This window comes from Quercus lobata, chromosome 3 (genome assembly GCF_001633185.2).
Source record: "Quercus lobata isolate SW786 chromosome 3, ValleyOak3.0 Primary Assembly, whole genome shotgun sequence".
In the NCBI taxonomy this organism is placed as follows: Eukaryota; Viridiplantae; Streptophyta; class Magnoliopsida; order Fagales; family Fagaceae; genus Quercus; species Quercus lobata.
In genome coordinates, this window is record NC_044906.1 from 72,783,260 (window position 1) to 72,796,455 (window position 13,196).

Here is a 13,196-nt window from a genome sequence, read left to right on the forward strand (position 1 = left end):
TTCTTAAGAGTCACGGGAACAACATGAGCAAGCGAGCATGAGGCATTCTCCTACTAAATCAAGGCAACCTAAAGGTGGGGGCCGTTTAAGTTCAAAATCTTAGAAGAAGAGTTTAGATAATATGAAAATGAAAGAGAATGCAACCATTACATAGATATGTGACTAATAGCTAAGTCTAGGGGCTGAAGCATCGTAACAAGTTTGTTATATATATTACCTGTAAATGAGAACCTCATAGCCTTTCTTGATAAGGTTTCGGTGATAATTCAGACTACTTGAGACGTCATATGTGTAGACTAAACTCTCATTGCATCTCACCCACTCGTTGATGCTTCCCTGACTGCCATTTTGAAATCAATTAACAAAACAACTCATGAATTCGAGATATCGATGTTAACATTCTAAGGATCAACATACCTTCCAAACATGAAGAGCCTTTTGAACTGTTTTATCATTTGCGCAAATGTTGAGTACAGATAGTTATATTGCCACAAAAGGAGTAACCTTTTTAGTATCTAGTTAGTTAAACTTCACTAGACTGCAGCATAACCTAGTCAAACAATTATGAGTACAAGGGCTTGGACCAGCGTGGCTAATGACATTGTGTGTGAAAGAGAGGGAAATGTTTTACCCGGCACCATCTTCTAGGTTTAGGAAGATGAGTAATCGATTGCAGGAGGTCTGCAGAATCATCAATAGAAGTATCTGGATCCCACTTTGATACTCTAGGCCTTGGTTTTGGGGATAAAAGTTGACATGTAGGCTCCAATATATGTCCAGTAACGATTTCCTCAATACACTGCAAATGCAATAGTTAAATCAATGTAGATGTGCATGATACATAAAGTTCAAATAGACATTGTTTTACTGCTTTGAATACTCTCCTCTATGTTGGGACGGAAACAAAATCATCTTTAGAAAGAAAATGATATGTCTTGGAAGAACCTCGAGTGGTTTTTTCACTCACCTCATTGTATACTTTAAGATCAATTACACATGCTGCATTGCTTGGATCTACAGCCTTAACCTGTAGCTACTGATTATTACCAAAGGGAGATTCACCTCATATAGTTCATCTGATATAAGCGCCTTTAGGTGAGCAAATGGAATTCTTGCATTCAAATCAACTTGGCAATTTGTCAGTGAGTTTCCGATCACATATCCCTGAACCAAATTTAAAGCAAATCAAATTGATTTCTATACGAGCTAAAAAGTCCAAAACTAAAAGGCGTTGTTGAGCAAGAGCCAACTAATCTATTCAAATTTTAATGCTTGAACATATACTTTGAGATTCATTCGCGGCTCCCTACCAGCTTCATTACCTGCAATAAAATGAAAGTTTGAGATTATCACGCTGACTGAAATTAATCCATCATTATATGATTTTTCTTTCTTTTTCTTTGTCAAGTTTTCCATAAAAATGAAGTATGAGTTTTTTTTTTTTTTTTTTTTTTTTTTTTTTTTTTTTTTTCAAAGAAATGGTGCCCCAGTTTTTGGTTAATCTACTCCACTTCGTGTCTATGAGAGATCTTGAAAAACTCATGGACCCATAGTGCAGTGGATGGAACTTGAGACCTCTTTGTTTACGGGAGGTCTTTCAAGTCCATTGGACCATTACACTCGCCACCCAAGTGTCCTGGAAGGGACGATTAGTATGAATTAAGAAAGACGATTTTCCTTTATTTAAAAGTTACCATCAGATATTTCTTGAATAAGGATCGGGATGATTATGCCTGAGTAAGAATCGCCCATGACGTACAATGTATATGTCAGGAACTTGGGGTGAACCTTAAGCCACTGCATCACAACTAAAAAATTAAATGAATTGTTATTTAGCCTGCATCGGCCACTCGAGCAAAAAATTCCTGGCTGTGATAAATCCCAGTTACTCAATCACCATTTGTCCCGATTGAGTGGGGATTAGGCTTTTTATATTTGTATCACCTTATATATAAATCCCACATACCAAATTATGTCAGGTTATTAAATAATTTTTTATCACCTTCCTTAGAAATTCATAGAGTTCTGCTGCCGCCAATGTTTCACTAATATTGTATCCTTCCTAAATTTTTGCATAAGAGAATCCAGAGCCAGCCGGTGCATCCACAAATATTATATTAGCAATGGCTTAGCAACCTGAAAAAATGAAGGCCATGTCTTCAGTGTACTTGCACCTAACCAACCATCAAATTGACCACGTAGTTTAATTTCATGGAAACCAAATAATGGGGGCGGCTAAAGTTTTGTACCTCTGTCCATGGTATGGGTTCAACTTCAATTTGGGTGAGTAAGTTTTGGAATTTGCATAGTCAAATGAAAATGGACCTACAAGACAGTATCAAATAAGTTAAGGCATTTATTTACTCAAAAAACAAAATAAATAAATAGAAACAGAAACAAGAAGGAAAGGAGAAAAGAGCAACACAACAAATTTAAAGTGGTTCGGCCATGAGCCTAAGTCCACTGGTTCTGTATCTGTAATTCACCAATTTTTTAATCCATTTCTTTTTCTTGGCCAATATTGTTTTCTTGTTAGTTGGAAGGTTACTTGTAATGGAAATACTTCTGGATTTTTATAAATGTTACCATTGTTGCGGCAACCAAACAGGGATACATGAGCTATCTAATCTAACCATTTATCCTTAGATGGAATAACCGGAGAAATTGGATCAAGCTACTCATCCCTTAATTTTTTTTTTTTTTTTTTTTTTACAATGGTTAACTTTGTGATGAAATATTGCACAATCACCTAGTAATGTATATCATTAGCACAAGTGAAGGAATGTTGCTGCCTCCGTCAAATGAGACGGAAAATGCAATCAATTTAGTTTCTGCCTTGTTAACTCACTAATGGAAAATGCTTATATGACAAACAGTGTGCACTGCTGGCACACTTGAGGCTCATGTGGCTACTTAAATAGTAATAATAATAAAAATTATTGACAGTAAACAATGCCACATCAGCTAATTTATGACTTATGCCGCTCAGTACATTCCATAATTTATGACTTATGACCTATCCATCATGGTCCTATTCTAACTTCCAAGTTACAAAGCACTAAAACCAAAAATGGTACTAATAAAACCCTAGAACTAGAATCTACAAGAAAAGAAACCATCAGAGTAGTAGAAGAAGACGATAAATCTTTGCAATTTGGATGATAAAATTGATATGAATTCTAGAATTGACAATTTATGAAACTTCAGGGAGAGATAGATCGAGCTCTCAAGAAGACATCGATGTCTTTGACAATATTTGCTTCAATTTTTTGATTGATTAATTGTTTTTATTTTTCGGAGTTTGATTTGCTTTGATTTTTTTGAGAGACATGAACAATTGATAGAAATAGAACCAATTGTTTTTATTTTATTTAAAAAAAAAACATTTTTTAGCTGATGTGGCATTTTTTTTAACAATAAATCTTTTTCATTATTATTTAAGTATCATAAGCCTCGAGTGTGCCAACAATGCACATTGATTGTACGTAAGCGTTTTCTGTTAGTGAGTTAATGACACAACAATTTAATTGTAAGTTGAAAATAACATGAGAAAATGACTGTTTAACCTTAATTTTGAACTAGTTTACCAAACAACCCATTTTCGAACTATGTAGCAAAATCCGCATGTTTGGAAACTCAACATTGCTAATGTCGAGTTCTGTGTGGAACTCAAACTCGACATTAGCTATGCGTATTTTGTCACTTAATTTTTTTTTATAAATTTTGCACAAAACTCAATATTAGGAATGTCGAGTTCCACTTAAAAATATCAGAACTCAACATTAGCAATATCGAGTGTCAAAATAAGGGTATTTTGTTACATAGTTTGAAAAGTGGATTATTTGGCTATATGGTTCAAAAATTAAGGCTAAACAAACAATTTTTTTTTCTAGAAAATAATAAGAATCAAATTAACTGCTATGAAAATGTAAAGATCAAATTAATTGCGACTCTAAATTTAGGAACCAAAATGGTATTTTTGCCCAAATCTTATATACAAATTATTTTCACATTAGGTCTGCTAGGTTGTTTTTGTTGCCCTCTCATCTTTTGGATCTGAAGGCTACTAATGTCAGCCTAACTGAGCCATCCCCTGCTTCCTCTTAGTAACATGACTTGCAAATAAAATAATTTTGCAGGATGCAGAACATGATGATAACATTGACTTAGATGGAGTTGATTAGCCAAGATGATGAAAAGATATTATTATTTTGGTTCATATATCATGTATTACTTCTGAGTTTAATCAATTTGAATGTGCATGTTATAAACATAAGTTAATTTGATTTATTTAGTTAACTTTGTTAAATTTTATTACATAAGTAATGATTAAATTGGTCATTAGTTGAATATATTTTGAATTTATAATGAATATACCTTTTATATATGTATATCTATAATTATCGATATGATACATAATGCAAAAAAAAACCAAAAATCGATTCACGATGCGATTCACGATTTGACAACTATGCTTGTGGGAGTACTGAGAAACTTCCCATGGTCGATGGAGTTAGAATATGTATTGGAAAAATGAAAATGAAGCCCAAAGACTATTACTAGATTGCTTTGCGATTTCTCCTCTAAGTTCTAATGTAGCTAACTTATACAGAGGCAATGTCACACTCCCTGCATTCCCAAGTGTGACATAATAGCACTGTTTGTTTATTAAAAATAACATTGCTTCCCACAAGAATCGGTACACATCAAGTTAGACTAACTAGGGCCATTTATTTTATCCAAAAAAAAAAAAAAAAAATTGGGCCTTTTGTTTGTCTAATTCTATCAAGGTTTGCATCATGTGCTCAATAGAGGAATTTTAGGGACAACCATTTTATCACAATTTTGATGTAGAATTAAGAGTGGTGGATAAAAAGTAGTTGCGTCGACCCTAGATTGGGAAGACTAATTTTAGTTCTAGTTTTCACAAAACAAAGTTGCATACCCACACAATGCGTGGGAATATGTAATTATTTTGTAATGTATTATAATAGAATTTCTTTACTTAAATTTTTTGAAAATAATTTATTCTCTAAAACTCTCTCTCTCTCTCTCTCTCTTTTCATTTATCATTCTATTATTTTGGTGTGTTTAATTGATATTATTTTTCAACCACAGTACAATGATTGCTTTTATTTAGTATGCTATAGCTTCATATTAGCATCGATGTTAAAAAGTTTTAAAAAAATCAACCCACTTGGTAAGCAAACCCACTAGCAATAATAATAATAATAATAATAATAATAATAATAATAATAATTAGTTTATGAATTTTACCTTTGAGTTTGACAAATCAACTTCAATTTACTCAAAATAGAAAGACGTAATTAGTTTATGAATTTTACCTTTGAGTTTGACAAATCAACTTCAATTTACTCAAAATAGAAAGACGAGAAGATAGATGTAAGAGGAGATCATATTTAAGATTTTTTTGGTGGGAAGAGAGCTATGTATTGAGGGTGGGGGGGATTTGGGTTTTCAATGAGAGGAGAGGAAAAGAGAGATGGATTTGATTTCAACAATGAATAGAGTGAAAGAGATCAGTGAAGGATAGGAGCAAAGGAGAAGGAGAATTAGTGAATGAGAGAGATATTCATAAAACGTGAAAATAGATTGTTTTCTGGGTTTAAGTTGCAATGAAACTCGATGTTAGAAATATCGAGTTCCAATTTATTTTTATTTTAAATTTGCAAAGAACTCAAGTTTATTTATATTGAGCTCTACATTACACAAAACTCGATTTTAAGAATCTCAAGTTCTACCTTTTTTTTTTAATAGAGAAGCCGCATCACCGGGTGCCATTGTGGCAAAATACTCATGGAACTCGATCTTTGTAGAAGCAGGTTCCATGAAGAACTCGATTTTCTAAAAATTGATTTCCAAAATGGTGGTATTTAGCAAATACAAATCTTATGTATCAATTTTTGTGTTCCACTAATCACAACTTGTCATGTATTTGTTTAACTTTCTTTATAAAATAGCCAAAGTTTAAAATGGAAAAAAAAAAAAAAAAGTGACAAGTTGTTATTGGTGGAATATAATAAAGTGGAACACAAAATGTGGTATAGAAGATTTGTATTCATATTCTACCTCATATTTCATGAACTGTGCTGTTTTGCTAATATTTTGGAAATTAGTGTTATTTCCTAATTTCACCACTATTATCTATACTATTATTTAAGAACGCCTACTTTTGTATACCCAAAGTACCCTCAAATTCACCAGTTTAAATAACAACAAAGTTTAGTTACAAAATTGGTACCTTACTTAATAAAATAAATACTATTACATATTTCGAAAATCTAATCATTGAAGTGTATGTTCTTTATGCTTTTAATACACATTTCAAATTTTGTGTCAATTTGATATTATTTACTTTATAATCTTTAAACTTATATTTTATGCACAAATTTTAAACTACAAAAGTTTGTAATTTAAATAATTTATTGATAACATAACTATTGTTCTTTAATTTTTTTAGAAATTTTGTAAGCGTGAAAGATATAAGAAGAAAATATAATCCAATGGTGGATTTGTCAAAATTACCTCCAATAAAAAGATATTGAGTATGGTCGTAACCTAGGGCTATAACCAATTTTGCAACTAAATTTCGTCCTTTAAATAATATGATTAGACATGTCAAATTGCTAATTAAAAAATTGCTAAATTTTAACTGTATTTAAAAAAGCAATTTTTTTCTAAACACATTTCTCTCTCTCTATCTTCATCTTTTTTTTTCTTTTTCTTTTTCACTTCGTCTTTTTCTCTTATTAAGGGATAAAACAACTTTTCTTTTTTTAAATTGTTTTAAATAGCTTTTTTTTCTCCCCTCTCTCTCTCTTTCAAGTTAGTCATTATCCCTTTTTTTTCCTTTTCTACTAACTCCTTTTTCTCACATTATGGGATAATTACCAAGCAGTTATCCAAATTTCTATAATTAAAAAAAAAATTATCCAAATTCAAAATTCCACCCAAACCCATTATGAAACAGTTATCTAAACTCAAAACTCCACCTCCAACCCCACTACTACAGTTATCCAAATAGCTTTTTTTAATTGTTTCAAATAAGTTTTTTTTCCTCTCTATCTCTCACGTTTTATCTTCATCTTCTTCTTTTTTCCACTCTGTCTTGAGTAGTAAAGAAATTTTTTTTGAAATTTTTTTTTGAAAGATAATTACAATATACTGCTAATTATGTAACTTGAATCATTTCCCTCCTAAACCTCCATGCACAGTGCCAATTCAACAACAAAGCTCTTGGCTAGTAGAGAGATGAAAAAGTAAAAGAGTCAAAAAAGTTGGAGAAAGTGTAACAATAAGTTAGAAAATTAATAATAAAAAGAAGAGTTACAAATAAGAGAGAGATGATATTTTGATTGTTAAATAATATAGTTTTTAATACATCTAAAATAAGTAAATATTTTAAAAAAATTATAAGAAAAATTGGAAAGAAAAAAAATAATGACATGACCACTAACGTGTGTAAATTGGAGCATAGCAATTCTAAATGCTATGTTTCAAATTTTAGATGTAGATGTAGATATAGATTGTTGTTATTGTTCAATGGGACACATGGTGCAAAACTGAAAAATTAAAAATTAAATGGGACATGGTGCAAAATTGAGAATCCAATTAAAATCTACTTGGATTTTCTATGAGTTTTGGCTATTAATATATACTAGTGTGTAGCTCACTGTATATGCACATATATAATTAAAAATAATCACAATTATATGGTTCAAAATATACCTTATTTTTTAAGAAAAGATTCAAATTATACATGATATTAGCTTACACTTTTTTAAAACCATACATTTCTAAAATATGTAATGGTTATAAACACACACACACACACACAATTTAGAATTTAATTGGTTTTAGATTCTTCGGTTTTTGCACTCAATAATTCACTTACCAAAAGAATTAAAAACTTAGAAGGATACGTGGCGAAAAATTGGACTCCAATTAAAATCCAATTAAGAATTTAATTGGATTTGGACTTTTCGATTTTTATATTCAATAATTCACTTATGCTCACAAATAATTCACTTGGCATAAAATTAAAAATTAAATAGGAAATGTGGCACAAAGTGGAGAATCCAATTAAAATCTAACTGGATTTTCTCTGAGTTTTGACTACATATATATATATATATATATATTGTGGGGCCCAAATGATTTATGGGCCAGGCCCATCTACCCGGGGGGAATCCAAAGGCCCAAGCCGAGGAAGGCTATGGCCCAAGCTCGACAAGATAGCCTTTGGATATCGCCGAGGGCAGTTCAGTCCTCGGCAGACCCAAAGTCCCCCCAGAAAGAAGGGTAAAAACGGTACAGGACTGAAACTTGGAAGAAAGATCTAAAATATCCAGGGAAAGCTGCCTTTACTGCCATCCAATACTCTGAACCTGACAGAGCCGCATTCTTTGGCTTTTACAACCACCCCCAACGACTTTGAGTATGGGCTGATGGGACAAATATCAGCCTTGGAAATGTTGACCCTATACGTGGACGAAGGACAGTGAACACAGGCGAGTATAAAAGGAAAAATCAGTAACCTAAAGAGGTGGCTGGGAAAAATGGCCAAAAACCAGAGCCTCCCAGCCCACCTCCAGGAGAAAGACTCCAGGGGTGAAGGAAAACTTAACCTTGTATGAACACCACGAAAAACCTACCGCCTGTCGATTAAGGCCTAGCCTTCCAAACTCACGCTCTACAAATGATATTGTTAGGGCCTTTCTACGTGCAAACCCGACGCTGTTACGGTCCGCCACGAATCGTGTCCTCACAATTGGCGCCGTCTGTGGGAAAGGCTTGTGTGTTGGCATAGGCGGTAGGTCGAAATAGTTCCTTTTTTATTTCTAACAATTGGTTATAGAGTTTCAGTGTAAAGTTCCGTTAGGGGCTATGCTTCTTGATTAGGGGCTACGTTTGTCAGCGTTAATCGCGCGAATAATTCTAGGGGCTTGGCCGAGGAGCTAACTCCCTTAAAACCAAGTTCCAGTGCCAAAGAAAACTAGGTTTTGGACAGAACCAGGGCATTGCATGGTCCACGGACTCAAGTCTATGGGGAAACCAACTACTTGGATGAGGAAAACTAGGTTTTGGACAGAACCAAGGCATTGCATGGTCCACGGACTCAAGCCTATGGGAAAACCAACTACCTGGATGTAGAAAACTAGGTTTTGGACAGAACCAAGACATTGCATGGTCCACGGACTCAAGCCTATGGGAAAACCAACTACCTGGATGTGGAAAACTAGGTTTTGGACAGAACCAAGGCATTGCATAGTCCTCGGACTCAAGCCTATGGGAAAACCAACTACTTAGATGTAGAAAACTAGGTTTTGGACATAACCAAGGCATTGCATAGTCCTCGGACTCAAGCCTATGGGGAAACCAACTACTTGGATGAGGAAAACTAGGTTTTGGACAGAATCAAGGCATTGCATGGTCTACGGACTCAAGCCTATGGGAAAACCAACTACCTGGATGTAGAAAACTAGGTTTTGGACAGAACCAAGGCATTGCATGGTCCACGGACTCAAGCCTATGGGAAAACCAACTACCTGGATGTAGAAAACTAGGTTTTGGACAGAACCAGGGCATTGCATAGTCCTCGGACTCAAGCCTATGGGAAAACCAACTACCTAGATGTGGAAAACTAGGTTTTGGACAGAACCAAGGCATTGCATAGTCCTCGGACTCAAGCCTATGGAAAAACCAACTACTTGGATGAGGAAAACTAGGTTTTGGACAGAACCAAGGCATTGCATGGTCCATGGACTCAAGCCTATGGGGAAACCAACTACTTGGATGAGGAAAACTAGGTTTTGGACAGAACCAAGGCATTGCATAGTCCTCGGACTCAAGCCTATGGGAAAACCAACTACCTGGATGTAGAAAACTAGGTTTTGGACAGAACCAAGGCATTGCATAGTCCTCGGACTCAAGCCTATGGGAAAACCAACTACCTGGATGTGGAAAACTAGGTTTTGGACAGAACCAAGGATTGCATAGTCCTCGGACTCAACTATGGGAAACCAACTACCTGGATGTGGAAAACTAGGTTTTGGACAGAACCAAGGCATTGCATAGTCCTCGGACTCAAGCCTATGGGAAAACCAACTACCTGGATGTGGAAAACTAGGTTTTGGATAGAACCAAGGCCTTGCCTAGTCCTCGGGCTCAAGCCTATGGGGAAACCATTACCTGGACTTTAAGATCTATCCGAGGAAAACTCTTCACTAGCAATTGGGTTAGTTCCTAAGTTGTGAGGATTATCAAGTCTGTTTTCGGATCTGCAGCACCAAAGGGATCGATGCAGTATGGAGCAATAGGTCGCCTGAAAAACAGTTTGAGTTCTCTACTGCTTAGATAACCCCTCGGAGGGATTATTCAGAGATTATCATTCTCAGGCGGTATTCTCGCCCTCATCCCAGAATATTCAATTGTTACCTCGGTTAGTTTCCTAAGTTTAACTTACTATGAATTATCGTCGTAATGCTTGGTAGTGTTGGTAAATTAGAATTAGTTGGACTATGTTCCAAGGTTTCCCACTCTAAGTATCATTGAATAAACACACACATGGAGCACACCCTTCCACAAAGTAGTGTTGCAAAAAGAATAGTATTTAAAACAAGTAAATAAATTTTCCTTTTACTAAAACGAAGAAATAGCACAGCATACAATAAAAAGCTGGAATCAGCTTATGTCAAAGCTCGCTACATAATACAAAAGAAAGATACAAGAGAGTAAGATAAAGCCGAAGAGGTAGTACAGAGGAGAGGTCGGCTACTGCTTCAAGACCTTATTCTTCTTCAGTGCTTTTGCATGCCCATAACTCAGGCAGCAAAAGAACCCGACTTGAGCCTCACACCGCAGAAGGAAAGGTGCAGGGAGTCGGAAGTTGAGGAGCCTTTATCAAAAATTTGCCTGCAACAAGGCAGAGGCGCTGGTGGCGGAGAATTTTTCTTCTGACACACCAAAATTCTGGCATGAACAGAACCTGCTTCGGATTTTGACTAAAAGAGGGAGAAACGCCCTTTCCCCTCTGTCGAAACGGGATATTCCCTTGAATCTATGCCTCTTTTGCCCGTACCCCACTATTATGAGTCTCAGGAGGACACGGCGCCGTTGTGGCGGAGAGAGTTCCTTTTCCCCAACCCTCGCCTCAAACATAATGTGCTAAGAGAGAAAACTGAAGGGTTTGCGCGTAGGTAAAGCAAATTTCTCTCCTATTTATTTAAAAAGATGAGGTGGTGGCATTTAATTCACGCAGCGTCCCAAGGAACGCTACCGACAAAATGTTTCCGGCTCGAGTTCCAACGCCGTCTGCAATCCTAGGATTAAAGGAGTCTCGTGAAGGCGCACCTCGAACACTGGGACACCAAAAAGTACCGCGTGACCAAAGACTACGGAAATGCCTCTTAATTTGTGGGCCTAGTAAAATCGCGGCCCAGGCCCGTTCTGCATGGGGGCCCACGGACTACGGCCCACGCCGAGGAATAACCGTTACCAAGGACAACCTCCTGCTCGGCAACTTATGAGATACCTGAGGAAAGGGATAAACTGAATCAAGGCATTGCATAGTCTTCGGACTTAAGCCTATGGGGAAACCAAGTACAAAAAAAAAAAAAAAAAAAAAAAAAAAAAAAAAAATTTACAAGTTTTGGACAAAACCAGGGCCTTGTATGGTCCTCGGACCCAAGCCAATGGGGGAACCAACTACTTGGATAAAAAAAAAAAAAAAAAAAAAAAAGAGTTTGAGTTTCGTAAGATTGGCTACTTGATAAAAATGCCAAGTTACATCAGCCACGGCTTAAACACCGTAAAAGGCTAAGGCCAACAAAGGTGTAAGGAAGGTGGTGGAACGCCCCAGTATTCAGTAGCCTAAGAGGGCTGTTCATTTGGCGGGTGATATGTCCTCGGATGGTTATTTCTCACACGGCATCAAGCCTTCGGTTCTCTCCTCGGCTAGTTCGGGGTAAGTATTATTTCTCACGGGTCGCCCTTATTGTGCCAAGCACTTCTATTAAAGTTATGGCGACATCTTTTTATTATCAAGTATTTTGGTCTTAGTCGTCATTGATTTAGATGCTATATTATTGTGCCGAGCAACGCTTGCAAATTTATAAAAACATAGAGGCATAACATGCGAAATGAAATAACAACAATTTTTATTAATATGAAAAATTATTACAATGTACAAAAAGGGACTTAAACAAGCCTATACAAAAGGTGAGCTGCCGAAACAACACTAACATCCGCAGTACAGATAAGTAAACGGTCAGGCGCCTTTTAAACTCGTCTTCAAAAGTCTCTCCAATCTCTGCCTCAATGTTGCTCATATTAAGAGAGGAACCTTTTTTGGAAAAAGATGAAGAAGAAGGAAATAGTAAGGAAGAAATCAATGAAGAAGATGGAGGAGATGAATGAAGAAGATGGAGGAGATGAATGAAAAAGATGGAGGACATGAGTAAAGAAGGAGGAGAAGAAGAGAGAAGAGATGAAAAGAAAGAAAAGGAGCAAAAGAGGGAGAAGAGAAAGCACCAGAATGGATCTGGTGCTGGGAAGACTAAGGAAGGGAGGCGGAGAGGGCCGCCAGTGAACAAAGAAGAGGAAGAAGCAGAGACACTTAGTCCCTGCCTCGGTCCTGACTCCTAACACGCTGGGGCCATACTAGGTATGCTCATAGGGGAGCGGATGGTACTGATGATGGGTGTTCTCGACTCAGTCACGCCGAAAGTTTGACGTGACGAGTCCCTGCTTCGGATTTTGACTGAAAGAAGGGTGAGGTTGATTTTGAGTCTTCACCATCCCTGTCCCGATCGAGCCATAATGAGCTTTATTGAAACGTGGCGTTTACGGGAGGGGTATGGCTCCTGCATCACTCGTTGTTATGGTAAAGTATACCACGATTTATTGTATAAACCAGTGGGTAAAATGAACCCTAGGGGAGGCCAAGTATTTCGAATCTCAGAAGGATGAAAAGGGATTCTTTACAAAAACAATAACCTCCTCCCGTCTTTCTTATACAGAGGGCGGAGCGGGGGGCATTTAATAGGTACAGATCTCCAAATGAATCTGCAAACACAAACATGCCGGTTCCACTTCTCTACCTCATCAAAACAAACCGTCAAATTAAAGTAGTTCCGTAAATAGAGGTCATTAAAAGCGCGTTTTGAATACCCAAA

General features: G+C 36.3%; 1 protein-coding gene across 1 annotated transcript; it reads right to left on the bottom strand.

Moving 5' to 3' along the window:
- Positions 1-213: 213 nt before the first annotated feature.
- On the bottom strand, positions 214-1,752 carry LOC115981431 (serine carboxypeptidase-like 17). The gene is made up of 6 exons (XM_031103565.1): positions 1,695-1,752; positions 1,285-1,322; positions 1,048-1,164; positions 632-799; positions 418-443; positions 214-340 (listed from the first exon to the last, which is right to left on the bottom strand). Exons 1-6 carry the CDS (start codon positions 1,750-1,752, stop codon positions 214-216), a joined length of 534 nt encoding a protein of 177 aa, XP_030959425.1.
- Between the last annotated feature and the right edge of the window lie 11,444 nt (positions 1,753-13,196).

Excerpts from the sequence above, each read along its gene's own strand:
- LOC115981431 (XM_031103565.1), bottom strand. The coding sequence starts at position 1,752 with ATGGGCGATTCTTACTCAGGCATAATCATCCCGATCCTTATTCAAGAA. Across the intron at positions 800-1,047 it reads ATGAGGTGAATCTCCCTTTG|TGTATTGAGGAAATCGTTAC; the intron begins GTAATAATCAGT and ends TTGCATTTGCAG. Across the intron at positions 341-417 it reads AGGCTCTTCATGTTTGGAAG|TCAGGGAAGCATCAACGAGT; the intron begins GTATGTTGATCC and ends TCAAAATGGCAG.